Source organism: Littorina saxatilis, linkage group LG11, assembly GCF_037325665.1.
Source record: "Littorina saxatilis isolate snail1 linkage group LG11, US_GU_Lsax_2.0, whole genome shotgun sequence".
NCBI lineage: Eukaryota > Metazoa > Mollusca > Gastropoda > Littorinimorpha > Littorinidae > Littorina > Littorina saxatilis.
This window is the reverse complement of record NC_090255.1, coordinates 6000499-6028028: the sequence shown is the minus strand read 5'-3', so window position 1 is coordinate 6028028 and position 27530 is coordinate 6000499. Positions and strand designations below refer to the sequence as shown.

The 27530-nt window shown below is 49.3% G+C and overlaps 1 protein-coding gene across 2 annotated transcripts in view; it reads right to left on the bottom strand.

The window, feature by feature from the left end:
* LOC138979609 (uncharacterized) overlaps positions 1-27158 on the bottom strand; it is a 42587-nt gene extending 15429 nt beyond the window's left edge. The window contains exons 1-2 of one of the 2 annotated variants that reach the window (XM_070352320.1): positions 26048-27158; positions 111-7739 (exon numbers count right to left, since the gene is read on the bottom strand). In XM_070352320.1, the coding sequence (XP_070208421.1) occupies positions 111-7688 (7578 nt within the window). In that variant the 5' untranslated portion in view covers positions 7689-7739; positions 26048-27158. The remainder of the gene's footprint in view (positions 1-110; positions 7740-26047) is intronic. The other variant, XM_070352319.1, reaches the window with a different exon arrangement.
* Positions 27159-27530: the final 372 nt, after the last annotated feature.

The following is a 27530-nucleotide window of genomic DNA, read 5'->3' as shown; positions in this document are numbered from 1 at the left end:
TGTGTCTTGTTACTGACTCCAAGAAAATTATTCAATTTACCAAAACTGTTATGCACACATTCTAAAAGTAAAAGACTACAAAATATAAAGATCTTAATCCTCTGACTCACCTTAGCATTAGTAATCTCGCCAGTCTCGGTACAGATGTGTCCGGTGTTGGCGTCCATCCATCGGAACTCCTGCGCATCGTGATCCTTGATGAAATGCAGCCACACATCGCACACGTTCTGCGCCGTGAACTCGCAACATGCGCACACCATCTGCATGTCCTCCTCGCGCTGCTTCTCATCCCGCTGAGAGTTACCTCCTCTTGGCGCGTAGGGGGCATCGTATTCGTAATTCCGCCCCCTCTTGGCCGGCGGGGGGACGGGGTGCGAGGTCGACGAGAACGATTTCTTGGCTTTGCGCTTGGAGGGGATGGGTTGGGAGAGGGAGGGGGAGAGGTGTAAAGCTTCCGCCTCTTCCGGATTTCTGGTCAGCGCCATGGCAATTTCCTGGCACTCTTTGAGCAGTTCCTGCAGGCGCCGCTCCTTGCGCGGGATCTTGACGTAGGTGAAAGTCTCGTTGTGGTTGTTGGCACGGCAGTGTTTGCGGCACTGGTCAGGGGAGGGGTAGAACGACCCGCAGGTGGTGCAAGTGTACGGGCGATAGTTGATGTGACGGTTCAGGTGATATCTCATCTTGGAGTGTGCTCTGGTCTTCACGTGGCAGCTGCGGCACACGAACCGCCAGGTTGGGATCTTCTTCGCTCTGTACACGTTGCCGGGGTGAGTGTCCGCAAAGTGGACCTTGAGGTCGCCTTCGTTGGACGTCTTGTAGCTGCAGTAGAAGCACTGCCACAGTGAGTCTTCAGCGCCCTTGGATAAATCGACATGGTTCATCTTCACGGTCTTGGTCAAGGTTTCGAACTCTGTGTCCTCAGTTTCTTGCTCTCTCTCCTCCTCTCCCATCTCCACGTCCTTAGTCTGGTCAGCATCTCCCTCCTCCTCATCCTCCTCCTTCATCTCCCCAGGGGTGTGTTTCTCTCGGGTGTGCTGGACGATGTCCTTGTGCGTCATGGTCTCAAAGTTACAGTAGGCGCACGCATAGAGCTGCGTGTTGGCGCTGTTCAACAGCGGCATGTCGGCTTCACGCCGCTTGGACGTTGCCGCTGCTTTACACTTCTTCATGGAGTCGTACTCCAAGTCTTCGAGACTCATGTCAGGTTTTCGCTTGACGGCTCGGTTGGGGAGTCCGCCAGGGTAGGGTGTTCCGGGGTGTTCATTCCGGATGTGCTGCTCGATGAGAACGCGACTCAGAGTCTTGTAGTTGCAGGAAGGGCACTCCTGTTCGCGGTACTGCTCATGGACGCGGTAGATATGACGCACGATGTTGGACCGGTGGAGGGAGGTAAACTTGCACTTCTCGCAGATGTGGCGCTTGAAGCCTTTCTCCTTGATGGTGATGACGCGGATGTTGGTCTGAACATCCGTCGCGACCTTGGCCTTGGTACCGTTGGCGGACTGCAAGGACATGGAACGAACCTCGCGGTCTTCCTCGTCCATGACCCCCACGTAGCTGTCGTAGTCGATGCTGTTGTCTTCGTTGTCTCCATTCAACTCCCTGTCCAACGGTTCTTGGACGTACGTGTCGTCATCATCGTCCACGGGTTCTTCCTTGACGTTCACCGTGGACTTCTTCCCGAACATGGCGACCACCAGTCCATGAGAACTTCCGGAAGATGTCGAAGGCCCGGCCTCACTCTCATCGTCAGACACTGCCTCCTTCTTGGGCACTTTCTTCATGCTCCATGGCGGGGGGGTTCTGTCATTGAGGTTGACGGTGCCGTTGGCGAGATTCTTCATGAACTTGGCGACGATAGCGTCAAGGTCGACGTTGAGGTAGTGCAGGCTGAGCTCGGAGTCCTTGTGCTCCTCCCTGATGTGGGTGAAGACCTGGTACCGCTCCACGCCCTCGAACGAGCAGTAGGGGCACCCGATGATGCCCAGCTTCAGATGCTTCATGAGGATGTGTCGATGGGCGGCGTACTTCCTTGGAAAATCCCAGTTACACACCACACACCTCAGCCCTCCTGAGCTCTCGTCGATCAGACAGCCGAGGTGCTTGTGGAGGGTGTCTCTGCCCAGCAGCAACAGCTTGGGGTTGAGCTGGTTCTTGTGGGTGGAGGAGGAGGTGGAGGGGGAGGGTGTACGTGGAGGAGTGACACGAGTAGGGGACTCCAGTGGGGGGAGCATGGAAGGGAGCTGGGGAGGTTCCGGCAGCTTGAAGTTGAGGTCTTCATCATCCAGGCCAAGGTCACCAGCTGGAAGTTCAAGGGCGTCATCAGCGTCCAAGGTCATCCTGCTGAGGAACTCTGCGACCTTGTTCTCCAGATTCTGCGCTAAGTTGCGCATGCTGATCGGAGCCGACTTGTGGGTTTCGATAATGTGGTCCATCATGATGTGTCGTTCGACGCCTTCAAGGTCACAGTAGCCGCAGCCGATGAGGTTGACCTTGAGGTGAGCCTGTACAATGTGTCTGTGCACGGCAAACTTTCGCTGGAACTCCTGAGCGCACACCACACAGTGATACTTGCTATCCTTGCCGATAGAATACAGGCAGGCGAGCTTCATGTCCAGATCTTCACTCCCGATGGTACAACTACTCAGCTTGTCCTGCGAGGCTTTGTACTTCATTCGCATCGAGTTCAAGTCCGTATCGGAACCCACCGACTGCCAGGAGCCGGGACTCTTTGACGGAGAGGTGATGTCACCCTCCTCACCGGACCTGCGTGCCCGGATAGCGGAAGCATTCTGGAGATACTCGTTGACCTTTTCCTCGACATTGACGGGGATGTACCTGATGCAGAACGCGCGGCCGGGGTGGACTTTCTTGATGTGGTCCATCATCTTGTACTTCTGGAGCCCGCAGTGGGAGCAGTACTGGCAGCCCCACAGCAGGATATTGAGGTGCCGCAGGATGTGGACATGGATGAAGAACTTCTTGGGACGCTCCATCTGACAGATCATGCACTTCATGCGATCGCCGTAGTTCTCGTAAAGACAGCGAATTTTCTCGTCCAGACTGCCGCTGCCGATGATGACCATGCCATCTTTCCCCGTCGCATTGGCCTGCACCGCGTCCTTGCCCTTGCCCTCAAAGGTCGGGTAGTCGTTGCGACCCATGACGGACACGCCTGGGTGGTTCTGTTCCAAATGCTGGACGATATTGCGTCTGTGGATTGTGGCGTAATCGCACTTGGGACACAGCACGGGCTCCTCAAATTGCTGGCTGTCCGGGACGATCAAGATCTCGCCTTTCAGAGCCTCGCCCAGCGTGATGCGTGTAGAAGAAGCTGCAGCACCAGCAGCAGGATTAGAGTACGTTGTCTCTAGCGGGTAGACCTCGTTGTCTTGACGACGACCCATGATGTTGACCTCTGGGTGGTGGTTGGAGACGTGGAGAATGATGGTCTTGCGAGCATAGGAGCCGAAGGCACAGCACGGACACTGCATCAGCGACTGGAAAGTCTCGCCCGCAGAGTCCGGAATGAGGAGCACCATCTTGTCTGCGGTTCCCGAGGTGCTGGGCATGGTGGGAAAGCTCTGTGTCTCCATCTGTCCGTCTTCTTCATCCTCCACAGAGGTCACAGCGTAGCCGTTGTCGGCGCCCCGGGTGTCGATTGTCACGATCCTCTTTACCAGCGCGATCTGTTTCCCCAGGTGCTTCTCCATCAAGTGCCCGTAGATAATCTCCCTTGCCGTCGAGGCGGCGCTGCAGTACTTGCAGCGGAACATCACCAGAGTGATCTCCCCTATCTCCGAGTGGCGCTTGACGTGGGCTTTGAGGTCAGCCGCTCTGGGAACGAGGTACTGGCAAATCGGACACTTGAAACGACGCGCCTGGTTCTCTCTGACGTTGCCGTCATCCCCGATGGGAAGCGGAGCCGCATGGTCGTGACTCATCGCCAGCTCTAGCGCCTTGTTTCTATTGGCTCCGAGAGACTGGCTGGGGTATTTCTCCACGATGTCGCAGTCGACCGTAATTCCCGTCTTTCTCGGGCTGGAGTGTTCTCGCTTGATGTGATGCACCAAGTGCTTGCGGTGGCGGGTCATGTAGCTGCACTGAGTGCACTCGAGGACTCTGCTCTCCATGGTTTTGTTGAGAATGTCGAACATGTCGTCCTCGTTGGACCCGTAGCTCATGTGCGCCTGGTCCCGCGTGCTGCGGACGTGTTTCACGATGATGTGGCGTTGGTTGGAATCGAACTCGCACCGCTTGCAGCAGTACAGGCTAAACTTGATGAGGCCGGGGTGGCAGCTGACGTGAGAGTTGAACTTGTGCTCGTTGTTGAACCCCTGAGGGCAGTACATGCACTTGAAGCGAGACTTTCGGGACGGGGGGAGGCCGTGGCAGCGTTCGTGACCTTCCAACCGACAGCGGTCTCTCGCGATGAAGGTGCAGAACTTGCATTTGAAGTTGTCGACTTCTCTGTCATCTGGCTTGCTGCCCATGTAGGCAATATTTCCTCCCCCTTGGCCTTGACGGTTGTACTCCTCTTCGTCGAAACTGTCGTCCAAGTTTGTGTCAAAGCAATCATCCTCTTCATCCCCAGCTTCAGTCTTGATTCCTGTCAGCGTTTTAGCCGCGGCTTGCCGGGTCAGTTCTCGTTCTTGAGGTTTGATAGGCTCCGTCAAGATCGACACCAGCGATTTATTCTTGGTGCTACTTCCCGCTTGCTGATTGGCTCGAGAAGCATCCAAGGTCGCGGACGGAGGTGAAGAGACTACCGTCGAGGGGGACTGGAAGCGAAGCTGCATGAACCTCGTGTAGTTGTTCAGCTTGCGGTCACGACAAACGACCTGCTTAGCCACCGACACCATCTTGGGTTTACCAGGATGGACGGAAGCGATGTGGTTAAGCAGAGTCCTGCGCTGAGTGGTCTTAGCAGTGCAGTGGGGACAGTTGATGATGTGCAAGAAGTTGGCCTCAAAGTGCTTGAGAAGCTCGTCCACACCGCCAAAACGCTCGTCGCAGTCGTGACAGTGAAACGCCGTCAGATCCGGGTGCCATGACGACTGATGCGTGATGAAATCCGCCACCAGATTCGACCCGAACTTGCAGGCAGACGCTCCGCAGATGTAGAGCGGGGCCGACTTGCTGTAGGTGTGAGCGTGCGCTGAGATGTGCCGGACCAGCCCGTCTTCGCTGTGGGACTGATACCCGCAGTGAAAACAACTGAAGGCGCACTCCCCCGCGTGGTCCAACATCAAATGGTCGCGGAACTCAGGCGACGTCAAACAGCTGAAGCTGCAGCCAAACCCGCAGACAAAAAAGTACGAGTTCTTCTCAGGGGGTTGGCCGACGGAAAATCCTCGTGAGGTGACAGGGTCAGAGGTCGGTGAGACGCCGAGGAATGACGAAGATGGGACAGGTTTTGATGGCGGGCCAAGAGTTTTGGGCGGCTCGAAACGCTTAGGTTCAGCGCTGCTTGCTGGAACGCTGCTGCCCTCTGGTGTCACTTCTACCTTCTTTGTTTCCGTTTCTGGTGATGGTTCTTTCACACTCTGTTTAATTGGGTTGTGACGGATAGTCTGAGAGTCATTGCTGGCTGCGTCTTTTGTGTCATCGTTAATTGGGTTGTGACGGATAGTCTCGGAGTCGTTGCTGGCTGCGTATTTTGTGACATCGTTAATTGGGTTGTGACGGATAGTCTCGGAGTCGTTGCTGTCCGCGTCTTTAGTGTCATCATTGTGCAGGGAGAAGGCGGCTACGATTTTCAATCCCACGCTGCTCTCCTCTTCCTCGCTTTGGTCAAAGTTGGAGTCGTGAAAATCCGATTCTTTGCGCTTTTCAGCGTCACTGACAGCTTCTGCGGAGTCGTCCAGTTTACTGGTCTCAGCTTCTTCCTCTTGCTTCTCAGATTCCCCCGTGTCCATCTTTTCTTCAGCATCTTCAGTTTCCATTTTCTCTTCATTGCCAGCTGCAGAATTTTCGACTTGGCTCACATCTGCTGTTTTGTTTTCAGTAGCTTGAGCTTCTGAAAGTTGCATGCTTGTAGCATCTCTATTTTCCTTGCCACTGGTTTTCTCTTCAATCTTCTCTGCCTCAGGTTCATTTTCTTTCTGTTCGTCAGATTTTGGTGGCTCCACTTCATCAGATGAACCCTTAGCGGAGGAATCCATGGAGCCTGAAACTTCAGTTTCTCCGACTATCTCTGGTTCTGTGTTTGCTTCATGTGTTTTTCCCTTCTTTTCAGATTCTGTATCAGCAAGTTCGGACGTCTTTTCGTCACCTGTTGCTTCAGCATGGCTACCGTTCACAACAGACACTTCTTTGGCAGATTCTACAGAGTCTTTGGTATCTTGAGGCTTGTCTTTGGGTTCAGCTTCATCTTTGGCGTCTTCTGCAGAGGGCTTGGCAAGTTCTTTACCATTCTCTGGCGGCTTTGTTATCTCAGACTTGGCAGGTGAAAGGAGATCATCGCTGGACAGGTTCGAGACATCAGACTTCTTCCCAGGGCTGGCGTCAGATTTCACAGCTTGCGTCTCTTTTTGCTGAATTGCTGTCCCTGATGCCTCTCCTTTCTCCCTCTTCATCCTGGCTTTTTCTTTGTTGGGGTCGTTAGCTAGAGGGACTTTTCCAGCCACACGAGCGTAGAACTCGTAGGTTCCTGTTTCTATGGCCGCCTTCATCAGACCCCGGGCTCTCTTCAAGGCTCTCAGGGCACAGTTCATCTTCTTCCCAACGTGAGTCTTCACTACGTGTCGTCCGATCTCGCGCCGGTTGACGAAACACTGCGAGCAGTAGAGGCACTGGTACGGCCTGAGGATGATGTGACACATGAGGTGCTCCTCGAAGGCGTGACCTTGAGCGGCAAAGTCGCACTCACTGCAGTGATACTTTTTGGTGCTGTCCAAGGTCAAGGTGATGAGGGTCTGCTCCTCGATGTCGTTGTCTTCGTCCTGATTGTCGCAGGTGTGGTTGTCAAAGAGGACCTTGTTTCGCGTGGTGTACTTGCATTTTGTGCAGCTGTGTTTTGTTGGCGGCTGTTTCTCTGTTGATGGCTGTTTCTCTGTTGATGGCTGTTTCTCTGTTGATGGCTGTTTCTCTTTGTCCTTTTTGGCCGGCTGAGTCGGGGTTTCAGTCGCAGGCTCTTCCTTTGAGGCTTCTGTCTTTTTGTCCACTTCCATCTGCTCTTCTTTCTCTGAAGCTTTTGAGTCTCCACTGACATCATTTTCTGCAGTTTTTGAGTCTCCCTTGACATCATTTTCTGCAGTTTTTGAGTCTCCCTCAACATCATTTTCTGCAGTTTTTGAGTCTCCCTTGACATCATTTTCTGCAGTTTTTGAGTCTCCCTCAACATCATTTTCTGCAGTTTTTGAGTCTCCCTTGACATCATTTTCTGCAGTTTTTGAGTCTCCCTTGACATCATTTTCTGCAGTTTTTGAGTCTCCCTTGACATCATTTTCTGCAGTTTTTGATTCTGCATTAACGTCTTTCTCTGCATCTTCTGTACTGTCTTTTGCTGTGTCGTCATTCTTTGTTTCCTCTTCCACCTTTTCCCCATGAGGAGGGACAGAGTCCTCTGACTGTGGTGTGTTGGCAGCATCTTCCATGGCGGTGTTGTCCGGTGGTGTGGTGGTATCTGATGGATCTTCCACAGCGGTGTTTTCCGGTGGTGTGGCGGTGTCTGATGGATCTTCCATGTTGCCAAGTTCTCAGCTCCTTGCTTTCATCGTGCTGTGAACTGTGGTGTTCTGAAACAATCAGAAACATATTTTGTTTGAAATATAAAGTGAAAATGTAATCCTTCTTTTGTTTTGTACTACTAATCAAAGTTGTATGTGATGAGCCTGGGAAGAAAAAATAAGTTGATTGGTTGGTTCTTTTGTCTTTTACTACCAATCAAAGTTATATTTGATGAGCCTGTAAAGAAAAATAGGTTGATTGGTTGCAGGTGGGGTTGGGGTGATGGCGAGATAGTGTTTGCAGCATGACACTGGGAGATTATAAAATAAAAGAGGGTAGGCGAGAGAGAGAGATGTGTGTGTGTGTGTGTGTGTGTGTGTGTGTGTGTGTGTGTGTGTGTGTGTGTGTGCGCATGTTAGATAGAGAGAGAGTAAGACAGAAACAGAGGGAGAGTGAGTGTTAATGAAACAGAGATGGAGTGAGGGAGGGGAGATGGAAAAAATGCATAGATGGCACACTCAGCATGGATGGCACAGGCTCAGCATGTGATGCCTTAAAGTGTCTAATTTTCATCCATTAAAAGACAGAGAAGTTGGAGAGGAAGGGCAGGAAGGCTGCCTGATTGCCAGGGAAATAGCTTAACTGTTTTATACATGTTATACACGATGAACAACAACTTCTACTCTTTTCTTCTTCTTAGTGATAGGTAGCCAACATCAGCATGGTGATGAAACAACAGTGGCAGAACAAAACGATTGAGTGAGCCTCCATCCTATTCCATGACACTACGTGCATCCTCCTCCACCCCGCCACACCTCTAATCCACAACAGCCCTTCCTTCTCTGCTATCACTCAACAAACGTGCCAGCAGCAGATGGACTCGACAGCCGCAGCAAGCACTCCCTCGCATACAACAAGCTGCTGCTACTGCTGCCATGCCAACAGCCCGTGAACTTGACCAGCAAGACGGAAGAGGCAGCATGCCAGCCACTGCACACAGCAGCGAACTTCACTGGTTCTGCTGCAGCAGCAGCACGACAGATGTGGCTGTAGCGCCACCAGCAACAAACCTCACTACGCCCGTGACTCTGGCCTCCAGTTCGATCACTTTCTCAACCCCTCCTCGCCACCAGCAACAAACCTCACAACGCACGTGACTCTGGCCTCCAGTTCGATCACTTTCTCAACCCCTCCTCGCTCAGCTTCACGTTGTGGGGGCTACTACCCAAGACTCAGAACATCTGAACGCTCTCCACTTTTACCAGACGACACTGTGAAAATGGGGAACACTCCATCTCCCCATTTGTCGCTGGTTCGAATCCGGGCCGGGACGGACACGGGTCAACTTTTTGTGCAGACCCAGAGACGGTATCCATCTCCCACCCCCGTGTCACCACAATGGCACGTTAAAGATCTTGGTCATTCTACCATAAGTGCAGATGGCTGATACCACCTAAACACGCAAACATCAAAAAGCCGTGAGGGCGTAAAACTCGAATCGTATAAACCAATTCATGTCCAAAATAGGCAATTAAGACCTGACGGACAATAAGCCCCTTAAAATTTACTTTTTTCTCCCCATTTATTTTCAAGACCACTAAATTGAGAGAGGAGATCTATCGGATCTTCGAAGGAGAAGGACTCTCTCTGTAATGTTACTGACACTGTTACAAAAACTCTGTCAAAGCAAGGTATGTGCAGGGGCTCCACTATGCCGTTGGCAAAACTCACAAGGTCTAAACGCTCTCCAGTTCTGCCAGACGACACTGTGAAAATGGGGAACACTCCCCCCCCCCCCCCCCCCCCTTTATGAGGTAAATTTACTGACAGCGTGAGAAACTCTGGGAAAGCCAAGTCTATAAAGGGGCTCTACTAGCTATACTTGGCAAAACTCACATGGTATCAATGCTCTCCAGTTCTACCAACCTAACGCTAAAACTGCACTAGCATCGGCGTAGTTCGAGGGTGCATCGAGCAGACGACCCAGTGTAACGAACTCTATACCTCTTCAGTTTGAAAGGAAAAAGTACAGTAGGAACAAGCAAAAAACTGACATGCTTTTCTCCCTCAACTAAGTGTACCGTTTGGGGAGGATAAGCGGTGTGGAGTTTATGCGAGATCAACAAGACCGGTGAGAAAACTGGTTGAAGGAGTAATTTGAGATCGTTACACCGCCAGTGCCGCACAACAGACAAGACTCCTCGGTCAAACCGTCCTCCCTCCCTCCCACTTTCAATGTCTCCAAGTCAGAGGCAAAACTCACAAGGTCTCAAAGCAGTTCTGCTACCCTATCGTTAAAACTGCATCAGCATCGGCGTAGTTCGCGGATACATCGAGCAGACGATCAGCGGTTGCGCACAACAGACACGACTCCTTCGGTCAAACCGCCCTCCCTCCCGCCTTCAGTGTCTCCCAGCCAGAGGCAAAACTCACATACACAAGGTCTCAATGCTTTCCAGTTCTGCTAACCTATCGCAAAAACTGCACCAGCATCGGCGTAGTAAAAGTCGCGCATACATCGAGCAGACGATCACCAGTGCAGCGCAACAGACCGACTCCTTCGGTCACCCGGACATCCCGTCCTCCCTCCTTCAGTGTCTCCCGCCCACAGGCAAAAATCGATAGGTCTGTCACCATATCATCTGCCTCGGCCCGTGGAAAAGGCTGAGAAGACTCGAGTCTGTCGTCGCCGGAACGCAGAAGAAGACTGTCGTCTCGGTCACAACTACCGGTGCCAGAGAAAGAGGGGAGAGACGGGAACTTGGGAAAAAGAATTGGGGTTTGACCTTTACTGCGGCTCCCATACACCACCGTTAAGGGCAGAGTATACCTGCGCAGTTTCAGCGGCACAGACGACGCACTGCATATTATTGATGCTGCGATAGGGATTATGACAAGTACTTGGCCTGTTTTTCTTTCACGCAACGTGTAGTAGGCTGGGATAAGCTGCAGTGCGTCGTCTGTCCTGCTGGAGTTACATAGGTGAGCGCTAGGCCTTACCCCTCTGTACCACCACCACCCCTTGCACCACCCCGACCACAACCCCCACCCTCAACTCATTGAATTAGTTGAGAGAAGAGGCAGTAGGCACGGATGCACACAATTAAATGTGACAAGTAATGCTGTCTGCCTGTGTTGCCGGAATTTACACGATTCTTTCTGCCTGTGTCATTTGCTAAGATCAAACATTCGCGTGCCTCTGACCATTTGTGAAAATGTATCTTTTTCCAAAAGGTGTGTTGGTTTAATTATACAGTCTTCTACGATATATTTGCCTCCAAAATCGAAGGACTGGGCGGCCGAGTGGTAACGCACTTGCGCTCGGAAGCGAGTTCGACCCTGGGTCAGGGCGTTAGCAATTTTCTCCCCCCTTTCCTAACCTAGGTGGTGGGTTCAAGTGCTAGTCTTTCGGATTGGGGTGTGCACGTTAAAGATCCCACGATTGACAAAAGGGTCTTTCCTGGCAAAATTGTATAGGCATAGATAAAAATGTCCACCAAAATACCCGTGTGACTTGGAATAATAGGCCGTGAAAAGTAGGATATGCGCCGAAATGGCTGCGATCTGCTGGTCGATGTGAATGCGTGATGTATTGTGTAAAAAAATTCCATCTCACACGGCATAAATAGATCCCTGCGCCTTGAGTCCGAGTCTGGAGATACGCGCGCGATATTAGACTTCATATAACAAGCAAAAAACTGACATGCTTTTCTCCCTCAACTAGGTGTACCGTTTGGGGAGGATAAGCGGTGTGGAGTTTATGTGAGATCAACAAGACCGGTGAGAAAACTGGTTGAAGGAGTAATTTGAGATCGTTACACCGGCAGTGCCGCACAACAGACAAGACTCCTCGGTCAAACCGTCCTCCCTCCCTCCCACTTTCAGTGTCTCCAAGTCAGAGGCAAAACTCACAAGGTCTCAAAGCAGTTCTGCTACCCTATCGTTAAAACTGCATCAGCATCGGCGTAGTTCGCGGATACATCGAGCAGACGATCAGCGGTGTCTGTCGTCGCCGGAACGCGAAGAAAGAGGTGGGCTTCGACTCGTTTTGTTTCAAATTGGCGAAAGCTCCACGGATATAAGTGCGTTTCATAATGAACGTGGAACAAACACTGACATCGTTTTTGCTGTCAGAGAAACTCATTGGGCAAGTACCAATGATTCAGACAAACCAAGGGACTTGACTCGTGACTGTAAGGGGAGGCTACTCCCTTCAATGTTATTCCCTTTGTATCTAATTTCACGCGAGTTACAAAGACCCAAAGAAAACCAGTGCCGTGAAAATGAGAAAGCTGTTTTGAAGGCAGGATAATATTTTAACCCCGACTGCATTGGACTTTTCAGTCGTCCTGAATAGTTCTCCAAAACAATACGTCTGTACAAATTTAAAAAGAGTGAGGTCTGACTCAGTCAAGCGTGTAGGCAGCCCCACTGTGTGTGTGTGTGTGTGAGAGAGAGAGAGAGAGAGAGAGAGAGAGAGAGAGAGAGAGAGAGCGAGAGAGGGAGAGGGGGGAGTCGACTGACCTACCGAATAGAAGGCAGAGGTTACAATACGAAGTGTAAACACTAACAGACAACTTTTACATTCAGAACACGTAACACTAACATACATCATAGTATAATACTCTCAATCACACACACACGCGCGCACACAGAAACGCCTGTCACAGCGACACACAGACAGACACACATGTATACAAAACCACACACACACACAAGGCAAGGAGAAGATGAACCAGAAACTACTGACATACACTTTACTGGGATCAAGATCCTCTCCTGCTACGCTGGCAGCAGAAGATGTTTGACTGGGCGGTCATGCATTTGCCATACACTGACACACCGTGCACACACAGACGAGGTATACATACATGTCTCTCTTCATGAACCATACCCCCGCCCCTGCTCCCTACTCCCCCATCGTCACTGTCACAGTGTCAGCCGCTCTCAGCCACGGCCGGCCAACTGTCGCCATGACAAAGAGACAAACGTGACCACGTGTGAAAGTTCACCACACACACCTCCCAGCACAAGCTCCAACAGTGTGTCACCTTGCAGTGAACCACACACACAACACCACGCTTTCATTTTCACGCCGCTTCGCATTCCTGGCGTCTGTGACACTGCTCTGTACGCACTGAGGGCTATACTGGGGATCGAGCCAACTCCTCCTCACACACACAGACCACTTCTCCACTTACACAGCACAGACACACAAACAGACACACACAAACTCACACACACACACGCAGACACACACACAAACAGACACACACACTCTCTCTCTCTCTCTCACACACACACACACACAGACCGACAGACACACACAGGCCCTCACACAAACACAGCACTGACAGAGACAGACAGACAGACACACACACACACACAGAAGCACACACACAGCACTGACAGACAGAAAGACAGACAGACACACACACACAGTCACAGCGACACACAGACAGACACACATACAAAACCACACACACACACAAGGCATGGAGAACATGAACCAGAAACTACTGACATACACTTTACTGTGATCAAGATACTCTCCTGCTACGCTGGCAGTAGAAGATGTTTGACTGGGCGGTCATGCATTTGCCATTTATAATGTGCAGGCGTTTCTGTATCGCGAACAATAAAACAGCTATGCTGGGACTCCTAGTAGTAAATCACAAGGTCTTCGGTTTAGAAAGAGCTCTGGGCGGAGCCGGAGGCGACCACGGTGCAAGGGAAGCTCTATGGCAGTCTGGACGACCTACAGCGCACGGCAAGATTTGCGCGGGGAACCGGCGTTTCCATCTGAGTGATCGACAAGAAGAAGAAGAAGAAGAAAGAGCTCATTGAGAATGAGAGTCCGCACGATCAGATAAAGGTTCACAAGCTTGGAAAGGTTTATCAGGTCACACAGTTTCTACCATTATTCTAGGTCTGGCATGCGTGCCTGAAAACGTTTATCTACTGTCTCTGGTCTAGTTCTGCAGACGGCGTGGATTGACCTGATAACGATTTTCAGAACCGTGGCAGTTTAACCTTACTCCAGATTTACGACTATTGCCAAAATTGCACCACATTGGGCGGGGGTTGATCTAGTAAACACACACACACACACACACACACACACACACACATCCAATCGCGACACGTGTTGCCAGCGACAAGGATTAAAAGTATGGGTCCAACTGTTTTTCCGCCTGGTATAAAATCTGATCTGAGTGATGGCCAGAAGACCTCCTTCATGCCAACACTAGTGGAGACAGTGGAAGATGACCGGCCGGGGTAAAACGAAAAGCATACAGACAGACAGATCTAGATCTAGTGTCTCGCACTCTTGCACCGTGTCACCTATGCTTACTGTGTGTGTGCGTGTGTGCGTGTGTGTGTGTGTGTGTGTGTGACGGAGTGATTGAGTTTGTGTTACTGTTTGTCGATTTCTTACGTGAGCCATGAAGGCTTCGCCTCTTGTTTCACTTCTTCTCTACGTTGCTACCCAGCTAAGCCAGACCCAGCCCAGCCCAGTTCAGCACGGTCGATGAATACGGGCAACAACAAAGACTTGCTCCTCAGCTAACTATGCGGGCAGTGAGCGATAGCAAAAACCTGTATGTCTGGCTCTATACTACTCGGGCTTGGAGAGGAGAAGGTAGCGAGCGATAGCAGCCGAGAAGTAAAGCTTTTGTGGTAGACATACACAGGCTTTGAGTAGAGGTGGTGGTGGTGGCGGAGTTTGCAAGGGACTGACACCACAGCTCGCTCTTTATCTCACACCGGAGACCGTGGTAGAGCATGTACTGAGTTCTAAGGGCCGACCACCATAATTATGCCCGGAGCCTACTGCTGAGTGTTCTGGGAAACAGTCGTGCTGAGGTGGAAAGGAATGTAACCCTTTCGCAGCTCCAATCTGTCTCAGTCTTTCTCTCTGTCTGCGCCGATCCCTTCTATGCCTGGACTAGCTAGCAAACTTCAATCCCATAGCTAATACTGCTGACGTGGAGGTAGTCGTGCAGAGGGTAATTGATAATTCATCTCTCTCTCTCTCTCTCTCTCTCTCTCTCTCTCTCTCTCTCTCTCTCTCTCTCTCTCTCTCTCTCTCTCTCTCTCTCTCTCTCTCTCTCTCCAGATCCGTTCTGCTGGCCGACTAGCACTACGAAGCCCTCAAACTGCAGACTGCATGCTGTAGATAGTCGAGCAGAGGAATTCATTTCTCTCTCTCACACACTCTCTTTCTGCACAATGACCAAGATCAGTTCTGCTGGTCGTCAAAGCAAATAAGCCTACGGAATAAATTCCTTGTTGCATTTGCATGACAATCTCCAGTATACACTGTATGCTCCTGGCTGTAGTGTATACAGGAAATTGTCGAGCAATATAATTATACAACGAGGAATTTATTCCGTCTCCCTGCGCTCAGATCCGTCCCGCTGACCCGGACTAAACAATCCGGAGCCTACGTTGCTGTATACAGTCTAGAGACATCCTGCTTGCTGCCGCGCGAGCCGAAAAAATGTTCCATCTTTAATCTTCACTGCGCTGGCTGCAAAACCCCTCCGCGCGGATGTGTTTTCAGACACAGGGTGTATAGTTGACTGTCGCGCAGAGAGGAACATTCTCTCTCTCTAGTCTGATGTTCACAGTATAGCAGCGGAGTTGAATGCCACAGACATAGACCGAGACTCTTTCTATGTCTGTGTGGTTAAATGTCGATCTCCAAGTCGGTGTGGGGAGACCGAGAGATGCTGAAACGAGGTCTCGTCTGACCCACTCTACTATACCACTCAAGGGCTCTGTTCCACTTCGACACACACCTCTTGTTTGTTCAGTTAGTTTTCTGACTGCATGTCCTTGCGATAGATAACCGCGGACAGCTATATATTGCTCGACATACTTGAGAGCAGAAAACCGTCAAAAGGGATGAAATAAGGTTTGCCAAATCTTATATAACACTTTTTTTTGTTTTAAATGTCATCAGTTTTTTTTAAACCTGATGTAAAAAAAAATTTCAATGAGAAGAACGTACACGTGTTGCTGTTACTGTTAGCTTCAAAATCAATCTACCGTGCTGGTTGTCCATATCATAGATTAACTGGAGAAGTTGAAAAAGAGGAAGTCCTCCAAAAGGAGGAAGATTGTGCACACTACACTACCCTATGTCAAGAGAGCAAGGATGTGAAGATGTTATGTGCGTGTGATCATATTTTATTAATATCTCTTGTCAGAAGAACAAGGGTGTGAGTATGGAGCCAAAGCACACCCACCCATCCTTGCCTTTGCCCCACAGTATTAAAATCTTGCAATGTAAGTTGACGTTCGTTCAGTTATATTTTTCCTATTCCTTCAGCAATACGTAATAAAAAAAAAGTGAAATCGAAACCACGAAAACTTAATTTGATACAGTTTGAAACACAAAATGTCGGATCAAATTACGCCAGACTGGCCAGATTGAGGCATATTGGGATGCGGCAGATTGGGACATGGCAGATCTTGGGATGCGGCAGACTGGGATGACACCCCATGCACTGCTGCAACCACTAAACCCCACCAGCAGCTGTCACGCAAGAGACACCGAAGCCTCCCAGAGACAGAAAAGTGCAACGTGAGCAAGCAGCGGACGCGAAACTGGAGGGGAAGCTTCGAAGGCAGGACGGGGAACGGGGAACGGAGGAGGGGGGAGGAGTGGGAGGACGGTCGGGGGGAGAAACCGACCTCAACCGGCTGAGATGTGACGGTTTAGTCACAGTCCGTGGTTCAGTGTTTGAGTGTGACGACCACACACACCGGCAGCCGCTCTTTCCCTTTTCCTGCCAGTGCAGCTTGCGGAGTTGATGTGTCTTTGTTCGAGCGTCGTCGACCTTCTTCTTGAAGAGCGTAGCAAAGAGAAGGAGGAGGGGGGGGGGGGGGGGTGGGGAGGAGAGAGAAGCTTCTCTTTTTTTATGTGTCAGTGTGGAACCAGTTTCAGAATTCTCTTTAATGTTTCAGGATTCCCTTTAATGTTTTCAGAGTTCCCTTTAATGCTTCTGAAATATATTCTACTGTAGTAACGGGCCTGAATGGGCCAGTCAGTCTCCACGTGTTGACGCCTGAACATTTACTTTACATTGTATCGTTTTGCCTCACAATCTTTGTCCTTCGTGACATCGAAACAAGCCCATATTTTGACGGTCTTATTTCTATATATTTTATGTTCATAACGATGTACCCACGCGCGTTACCTGTTAAATGGCTCCAGTACTAAATAACCATGTCTCCTACAGCAAACACAACCTAAACCACAAGTAAACACCGTAAACTCCAGGGACTTTGGTAGGAATTTGTTCTTAGGTAATTTTCCGAAATGACCATACTTTCGAAGTTTAAGCCAGTTCTTGTCATTTCCATTGCCTCACCGTGGACAAGTTCGGCAGAACTGCCGAAATGCCCTCATCTCACTCCAAGCGTGCCTCAGCCATACCGAAATGCCCTCATCTCACTCCAAGCGTGCCTCAGCCATACCGAAATGCCCTCATCTCACTCCAAGCGTGCCTCAGCCATACCGCAATGCCCTCATCTCACTCCCAGCGTGCCTCAGCCATACCGAAATGCCCTCATCTCACTCCAAGCGTGCCTCAGCCATACCGAAATGCCCTCATCTCACTCCAAGCGTGCCTCAGCCATACCGAAATGCCCTCATCTCACTCCAAGCGTGCCTCAGCCATACCGAAATGCCCTCATCTCACTCCAAGCGTGCCTCAGCCATAGAATAGGAACACGAGACTGCAGGTGAGACAAGAACAAGATCACCGTGAAAACGTACTCACCAGAAACATGGACAATAAAATAATTCATTATTCGACTGTTATTGTCCTTTCACCTGGTGAGTACATCATTTTCCTTGTTATCTTGTGCCTCAGCCAGTTTGTAACGGAGGGACAAACTCACAAAGAGACATGCAAAGGGAAAACTGCCTTACTACAGCCACGAAACTCCAGTCCTCCTCTTTCTGACTTCCATGCCGCCCCAGCCCACCTGTCTGTTCACTGCATGTCACCCACCCGCCGTGCTGGTTGGACGGAGTCAAACTGACTCGGTGGAGGGAAGGGAGGGTCAGGAAAGGTGTGCTGCTAGGGGCGAGGGGGGGGGGGAAGGGGGCGACGTTGCCGTGAGCTGCCGCAACAGCACGGCGAAGTTGACGACTGACTGCACGCATGACCACCACCACTATACCCACAACGACGCTACTGGGCCAGGCCACCCTTCACAGTGCTCACTTTAGCGCCTCTTCTTTGTTGGGGGCGAACTGTAGTGTAACCCGCTTTTCAGTGTTTGCTGTCATTCTCATGCATGGGGTGTGGTGTCGGTAGAGGTGACAGATGTCTGGTAATCGTCACTGTCACTACACGAGCGCAACACGCCTCACCTGAATCGTACATTAGTTAGAGTTTATTCATTACTGTCCCAAAGCTGCGGCCTGATCGCTGACAAGGGTAGCTAGCGAAGCCTTAATGTGCTGTGTTTGTCAAGATCGATCTTTGTTGGATCATGGGTTCTTCTATGAGACATGGCTTCGATCCTCTTGGTGTTACGGAAACTGTTGACGATCGTATACAAGTTAAAGTCTGATCATCCCCCAAAAGCGGCGTATGGCTGCCAGAATGGCGGGGTGAAAACGATCATACACGTAAAAACACAGTCAAGCAAAAAAACACAAAACAACAGGAGTGTACGGGGGAGTTTCAGCCCGTAAACGCAGAAGAAGAAGAAAGCCATGAATAGAACCAACAGAAGAGAAACCACGAGTGAACGGCCAAGCAGTTGAAACTCGACCAGCAAATTCCCAATAAAGACTCCTTCATATTGACGACCGATTGTTTCTGGACATTTTCAAGGTCGTTATTTGGAGGTTTGACTTTACAGGGCAGGTCAAAGGCAAGGTGACGGTCAGACCGACCAGTAAAATCTGCAGAGAAGTCGTTAAAACAAACAATCTAACCCACACTGCAAGACTTGAACTCTCTCAAGCTCTCATCCACGAATTTTAGCTGAGAGGACATTATTCAGACAGAAATTAAATGAAATGAGATGAAAGCAACAAGGATAGAATTGCCAGATGAGAGGTTCAACATTAAACTAGACAAGGCACACACACACACACACACACACACACACACACACACACACACGCACGCGCACACACACACACACACACACACACAATTACAGACCTGGACCCACCATAAACCATTGTATACGTCAGTGCTTCTCTGATGATAATCGTAAATTAAATTGAACGTCCTCAGTCTTCGCCCAAGCCAGACATGCCAGTAAATTCATGTTGAGTCAATATAACGGACGACACTATAAAAGTAAAATACGAGGACGCACAGGAAACGCCGTGAGCACACACATCCATACAAAATACGACACTGGCTGTGCAATAGACCCCATTTGGTATTCCGAGCTCTCGCAAATTTTAAAGCATAGCAAAGCATGTTGGTCGGCTATCTGATCTCGCGCGGCCGAAGATCGTTGTTATCGCGACTTTCGAAGCATAACAAAGACCATGTCTTTCGGATAAATGGTCGGCTATCTCGCGAATGCTGCAAAGGCCGAAGATCGTTTTTATCGCGACTTTCGAAGCATAACAAAGACCATGTCTTTCGGATAAATGGTCGGCTATCTCGCGAATGCTGCAAAGGCCGAAGATCGTTTTTATTGCGACTTTCGAAGCATATCAAAGAGCAGGTCTCGCAGATATCTCGCGAGAGCTGCTCAGATGCCAAAAAGGTCTACCGTGAAGAGTTTTCTTTCAGAAATGCCAAGCCATGCGACAGGACAAGATTTGCGGACTCGAACATTTTAATCTGATCAATTCACCAGCGGACACCTGCGCATTGAGCAGAATACGGGATCGTTAACGTGCGCTGTTTGCAATAACCCTTTAGGTCTGCTCTGCACATAGAATAGGAGAAACAGAAACTGACGTGTCAGTACATTTCAGCTGACTCACGTCAACTTTATTCTTGGTCTTGAACAATCGCCATCCTTTTGCTTCCCCCTTGCAGAAATATGTTTTCTTCGGCCAGTAAGAACCAGACGCACACAGTGTAACCCCCCCCCCCCTCCCCCTTTAAGACTCCCTCCCTTTTGTTTCTGTTCATAACCTCTGTACATTTACACCTTTTTAAGACCCGATTTTCACAGATTCTTGGAGGTCTTAAAAGTGGGGGGTTCAACTGCACTCTCTGTCTGTCTCCCACACCCTCCCCGCCTGTGGTGCGGTCTGCCAGGACATCGGTCTCACACTCGGTACCTCCCCTGTGCATCCTGAGGTGGGTTTGTTACACCCCCGGTATAGGGGTGTGTATAGGTTTCGGTCGATGTGTTTGTTTGTTTGTGTTCGCATATAGATCTCAAGAATGAACGGACCGATCGTCACCAAACTTGGTGAACAGGTTCTATACATTCCTGAGACGGTCCTTACAAAAATTGGGACCAGTCAAACACACGGTTAGGGAGTTATTGGTGGATTAAGATTCTACAAGGACTTATAGAGGGACATATTAATGGTCAAAGGGAAATAACCTTCTCAGTTGGTGGCAGTGAGAATGGTTATTTCCCTTTGACCAACGGGGCTGTTTTTCCTACCTCGGAGGAATTTTTTTCTATAGCGATTCCGCCCCTTCCACCTCTCCCTGCGTAGCGCTTTCAGGCAGCACGGATATTTTTTTTCCAAATGTCCTGGACATTGTTCATGCAAGAGGACATATGTCCAATTGTTTTTGTCACAAATTGGTTATTGTCCGATTATTCTTTCATTTGATCCGGACATTGTCAGTACTTTCCAATTCACAGTAGTTTGATTTGCTATTTTACCGATGTTTTGCGAAGCGATGTGCCTCTCCAAGCAGACGAAACTTTATGTGCTTTTTATAGAGAAGAGCTTCCAAGGGTCGCAACTTTGTGAATCCTCCAAGCCGGTTGACAGTTGCCTGCCTTCGTGTTTTGTCCGAGAAAAAATTTTCCTATTGATTTATTTTTGTTCAGGACAAAATTAATGTCCTATCCCTTTTGTATTGTCCAGGATATTTGTCCTATGCCACCTCTCATGGATGTGAGCCCCTGCCATACTGTCATACAATCCCAACGTCCAATCCTTTCTCTGTGTGCAGTCAGGAAAATGGACGACAAATAGCAAGCAGCAAACATTGACTCTATTAGACCCAAAATATGTCCCCTTAGGGTAGACACCTCCCTCCCGGCCCCCCTCCAGCATGTTTACGAGTTTGGCTGATGGGGTCTATGTCGACCAAAAGAGTGGGATTCCATGTAGGTGGAGTTCCTGTAGGTGGAATCCCTGTATCCAGGGAATACCACAGGGTGTAGTTCCTGTAGCGTTTCGCTGATAGTCACGTGACGCTAGGCGACATCGGTAGAATTTGATGTTTTCCGATCTTTCTTAGAAATTCCAGTATGGTTTGCAAGTTTTATTGAAAAACTCCACCCTGTGGGATTCCCCTACAGGAACTCCACCTACAGGGAATCCCACTCTTTTGGTCGACATAGACCCCATCAGCCAAAGTAGGCCTATATCCCCTTAAGGGGGGCTTACACACAGGCGGAGCAAGCGGAGCAAGGGTGGAGTATGCTGCACCAGGCGGAGAGATGACGCTACTTCCGTTGCAGGAGTGGAGAAAGTGGTGTGTGCGGTGCGGAGCAAGGAATAGGACACGTTTCTATTTTTTGGCTCCGGTGCAGCCAATCAGCGCACTCATCACTTTCTCCGGAAATAATATGTGAGTTGCTTCCCTTGTTCCCCCAAGGTAACTGATCGAAAACATGGCGCCTCCGATGACCGATGAAGAGACGTTCGATTTCATCGAGCAACTGGAGTACCATGAATGTCTGTGGAATCAGGCTGTACAATTTTTTTACAATCGTTCGGCATCGAAAGAAGCCTATCTAGATCTTGCGCGGCGATTCAACTATAATGTGTTTTAAAACCGTGCTCTTTTGCGCGCAAGTTTGCCGAATAACCACAAAATGGGTCACCACTTGCCAACACATTGGAGTCACTACAGTTTGCACGTGAATTTAGTGCAGCGATCACCGTGTTGATGTCTGTGTCAAATAACGGGCAGCGCGAGTAGAGCCTGAAACTATGTCATATCATAGGGGAATCCCCTACCGGAGCAGGATCGGAGCGTGTGTGTGAGAGGGCAGGTGGAGAGCGGAGACAATTTCCTTGCTCCGCTCCGCTCTTGCTCCGCCCGTGTGTGAGCCCCGCTTTAGAGTAGACACCCCCCCCCCTCCCACCCACCCCCCCCCCCCCCCTTCCCAGCGTGTTTCTGAGTTTGGCACCCTAGCAGAAAAGTCTGCTTCATGTATATAATACGAATTCTTTTGAACCCTGTTCGTTCCTGGATCTGAGCGGCATCATCAGTACACATGTATAGGAACCAACCACAGACTCCGTTCGCCTGATCAGAATGGCAACAAAGTCTGCTGTGGTGCCAGACAAGATGGCGAAGACAAGTCGATGCAGAAGCAAGTCAGACTGAGCTGAAGAGCGACTTGCAAAGATATGCCGCCACACTGCAGAATATCTTTGAGAACAGCAGCCAAAGAACACGGAGCAACCAAAACCTGCGTAGTTGAAGAAGCTTCGGGGATAGACAGCTGAGAGGCAGGAGGGGTAGAAGATGGGGAGAGACTGAGTGAGGGAAGGGGGTAGCTTCCCGGCTGCTAGCTCGCTTCCAGACAGAAGCCGCGCAACTCTTCAGACAAGCCAACCCACAGACATCTCTTTCTACGTCTGCCAGTCCAACTCCAATGAGGCCACTGTCTACAACCACCACGGCTACACGCAGAGGGCAGGCCGTAGCACTGCCAGCAGAGGAACACTAAAGAGGTTCTGGAACACTCCCTTGTGTTCTGTTACTGCTGGCAGCCGGTTGGTGGTGGTGATGGTGGCAGAGCACAGGGTGGCTGTCTGCCGTTCAATTCATTCCACGCCGGCTGCGTCTCTCACGACCGACCCTCCTCTACACAGAGGAATTGAAAAATCCTTGCCTGGCTGCGCGGAAAAGGGAAGGGAAAATGATCTCAGAAAAAAAAAGTGCTTGTGAAAAAGTCGCTGCCCGACCAGATGTCATTGACAGAGGCTTCTAAAGTTTGGGGTATTTTAACTCTAGAAAGACAATAATCCTGCCTGCTTCAAAATCATCCACACCAGATTAGATCATGATTCAATGTCACAAGCACAGCATAAGATGATAAATGCAAAGGGCATGGGGACCAGTTAGATAAGAAGTAGGGGCAGGAAAAATCAGAGAGAGGGGTGGGGGGACAATGTGGGGACAGTCTGCAATGTCAGCGAACGTAACCATCTTAAACGTCACTATCTTAGGCAAACTACAGTACATGTCATAATTATTATAGTTCAACTGACAATCAATGTATTTAACTATAACACAACAACATACCAAAACATGAAACATGTAAGTTGTAACATAAACAACCAAAAGATAAGAATTCATGCAGCTCATTTAATACAAAATAATTACAAATTGTTTTAAATTCTTAATTAAGTATGCATCTTTATTAATCCCAAGTCTTTTTCTTCTTCTGCGTTCATGGTTGAAACTCCCACGTACACTCATCTTTTTGCACGAGTTGTTTTATGTGTATGACCGATTTCACCCCACTATTTTGGAAGCCATACGCCACTTTCGGGGGAATAAATCCCAAGTCTTCTTATTTTTCTTCAGCGTTCCAGAATTTTCAGGTTACGTGTGAGCTTGTTTGCCCATTTGGGTTCCCCACACTATGCTCTGAGAGCATAGTCAGCTTCACTCCGCTTTCGTTGAGTAAGCATGCTGGGTATTTTCGTGCTTCCATAACCCACCGAACTCCGACATGGATTACAGGATCTTTTCCGTGCGCACCTGGTCTTGTGCTTGCGTGTACACACGAAGGGGGTTAAGTCACTAGCAGGTCTGCACATAAGTTGACCTGGGAGATCGGAAAAATCTCCACTCTTAACCCACCAGGCGAAAGTGACCGGGATTCGAACTCATGACCTCCCGATTAGGAGGCCGATGTCTTACCACCACGCCACTGCGCCTGTCTAATCCCAAGTCACATTCATTTTTACAAAGAAAAAAAAACCTATTTAACACGGCAAAACATTATCATGCTAATACGGGGAGAGCACTGCCGACGAGGACAAAAAAGATACGCTTTAAAAACATCCAACCGGAAGATGGTGATTAATTAATATGTATGAACTGTACTCTGAAGCACACTATAACAATACATTTCCTTTATTTTATCCTATTTGCAATGGAGTGGCAAGGTTTAAAACATATAAACTTAAATGCAACCAGTTTGTTACTCTTGCAGTATTATCAATTTGGAATGTAAAGTTTTTGAAACTGTGTAAAACTATAATAATATTAATGATACATATACCATTATTTTTTTTATCAACAAAGCTGACAACTTTTACTAAGATTCATATGTATCTCAGTGTTGTTCGTAGACGAAGAGGACAATAGGTCAGTTGGACCTGGACTGCAAATATGTAGAGGCCCTTCTTCTTCTTCGGCGTTCCAGAGTAGAGGCCCAAATTTCCATGCTACATAAAATATTGTAATTTGTATGCGTTGATGACCAGTAAAGATCGAGACCGGGAACTACAATGATTGATCTATAAGGAAGTTTTAACTGCACAATTTAGCAAATTTGAGATAGCCAACCTGAGCCACAGTATCACAATAAGTTCTTTGAGTTGTTTTAACTGGCCTATTTAAAGACAAACCCAATCGCTCTGAACAGCAAAATCATTAATCTCATCAAATTCACTCTCAGGTCTACAAAGTAAACAATAGTTAATATAGCTAAATATCATTATCAGCTCAGTAAAATACAGAAACACGAAAATACCAAGCATGCTTCCTCCAAAAGTGGAGTACGGTTGCCTAAATGACGGGGTTAGAACGGACATACACGTAACAACCGTGGGAGGTTCTGGCCACAAACTAAAAAGAAGAAGCAGTACAATACAAGTAACATACACAAGCTAATCTCAAAGGGCAGGGGTGGACGAGGCGGGGGGTGCACAGGGTGCAGGTGCACCCCCTTCCAGCAAAAATAAAAAAAATTTAAAAAAATTGGAAAACTGATTCTATGACTATTTATAAGTTCAAATGTCACCAGATGGCACCATTTTGCTTCTTTGGGCCAAAATTTTTTTCCGGGGGAACATGCCCCCGGACCCCCCTAGCAAATTCGGGCGCTTTGCGCCCATCACATTCACTTGCGATTCAAAGTCAGTGCACCCCCCCTTTCAAAGCAACTGATCCGCCCCTGAAGGGGTAGTTATAAATATAATGTAGGTCTTTTTCATATAAATATATATATTATTACTATCAATAAAAGTCATCTTTTTTCTTGCAATTAGACTTATTAGTACACATCTTTTTCTTATTATACATTGTCAGCAAAATCAAGAAATGTAAATTTATCTATCATATATCATTTACAACTGTTGGTACTCCAACAAAGTGTTAAATTTTAAAAACATTTCACTAACATTATACAACACATTTCACTAACATTTATACAAAGACTTGTTGAAGGAAACACTGAAGCATACATAACAGTAAATTAACACACAAAGAGTGACAAAGTCTCGCTCATCCAGCACAGTAACTGTAAGTGTAATACTAATAGGTCATCGAATGCCCCAAGGTGTCAAAAGCACATCCTGACTAAAAGAACGTCAACGGCAATAACAACAAAATACCAGACAAGACACTGACAAACAGGCGACAGCAACTAAGTGTAACATTAATATCACGCGCAACGTACACATTCAAGGGAGAGAATCCATCAAAGCGCAGCGACCCCCCCCCCCCCCCCTGCCAACCCTCCCCCTTCTTTCTAATGACCCATCAGACAAACCAGCCTCCAAAAGCACTATCAATTAGCTCTCCCATCCCACCACTGGTCTGTCGATGCACGCTAGCTAGAAAGTAAACAAGCGAGCTGAGCCTTCGTGTGTAGACCGTCTACTCAGCTGTGCATGCACCGAAGACCAACACACTGACACTCAGTCGCTTACAGCAACACAAGAGAAGTCTCTTGTTGGTCTATACAGTAACACAACAACAGAACACCCACCTGCCAAGCCGCCATCATGACTTCACATCATGAACACAGCAAGTGCGTGCCAAGTGCGCGACTACGTGATGGCTCGTGATTGTTTAGGGCCTACAGTTATCTCAAACTCTGTCCAATAACGCATTCATTCTTCGAAACATACAACTGTCTGTTTATGACTCCACCTAATCACAAAACTTCGACTTCTCAACAACTGACAGTAGACTAGAAAGCTCACCTTCTCAGTCTTGATCACTCCGGTTGTTCAACAGCTTGAAGACTTGGACCACGCAATGTCATGCGCAGTTCGAACAACCAAGATGGCGGCGATGAATATCTCTCCCGTCCACCACCACATGCACGTGCCTGACGACAAAGTTCACACGGCTCCACTCGCTTTCTTCGTTTCTCCGAACTCACACTGATAATCGTACATTCGTTTTAAACTTTTGTGTCAGTACTGAACTAAATCCGTTTTCACGAATCCTGCCTGCCTTCAAAACGATACTGTAGAAATGCCGATGTCTGTCACTAACCCAGGCGCGAACAAAGAAGAACGCGACCGAATGTCCGGGTTGACTCGCTTGCGAATCCAGCACGCTGTGACGTAGGCGGAAAGCACAACGACAGGGTCTCGGCGGCGGCTTGGCAGCCGTGCTGAGTGGAGAACAGTCGATCAGCTAGCCAGGCACGCTGAGAGCGACAGCTGTGCGTGAGACTCCGCAACACACAAGCCCTGCCCGGCCGGCCGACATGAATCAAGCCACGCTACGCCTTCCTTCTCTTCTCTCCCTTCCTTTCCTTCCCTCCAACACAATGACCTGTGGCAAAGCCGTGGTTGCGGCAGCGCGCCAGCTCAGCTGGGACTGAGGCCGGCGACCTTGGGTGGAGTGGGGAGCACGAGAGAGTGCGTCACTGGGAAGCTATAGGCTATACAGCGGCTGCCGCAGCGCTATCACCGCCACCGTCTTGTGCTGGCCGCCATTTTGGATCGTTGCTTGTCTGAGTGACACTACGGGCTGGGACAGTGCGCGGTTATCTCCCCACTCCCACCGCTCCTTCACCTTACTGCAGCTTGTCACAGCAAAAAGCCTCCACTCTGAGCTCGCTGCGTTTACCTTCCTGCCAGAGACGGGAAGAGAGGAGTATTGACTCGGGATAAAACCGACTCTCAACGTCTTCGGGACTGTATAGTAGTAAAACTTCAGCAAACTGCAGAACACATGCAAATGCTGACAAACACGTTCTTACCCAGTAGAATAACGCCGGGAGGTGACAGTGCCAAGGCTGTCAGCAATAGAAGGTGGCTTTCAGCAATAGAAGGTCTATACTACTATGCAAGCTTTGGAAAACCTGTCCTTGCTACACTCACTGTGACACACAAAAAGCCCCGCTGGTTCAAGAGCGTAGGAACTGACGCGGATGTATAGGCTGTACTTCGGCCTGAGAAACCGACAAGCAGGGCTAAATGGTTGATCTGGCAAGTCGGCGTGGAGAGACTATTTCGGGCTCGCCGCAGCAGCTCCTGCTAGTCGAGTCACGAGGCCCCAGGGAGCGGAGCAGAGAAGTAGGGGGGGGGGGGGGGGGGGGAGTTGAGAGACGGGAGGTTGAGGAGAACGGTTCACAGCCGAGAGAGGGGTCTGGTGCCTGGCAGCATTTGAAGTCAGTACAATCCGCCGAGGGTGCTGGTGTTCTTGATAGCCCCTGAAGAGGTTGGGCAG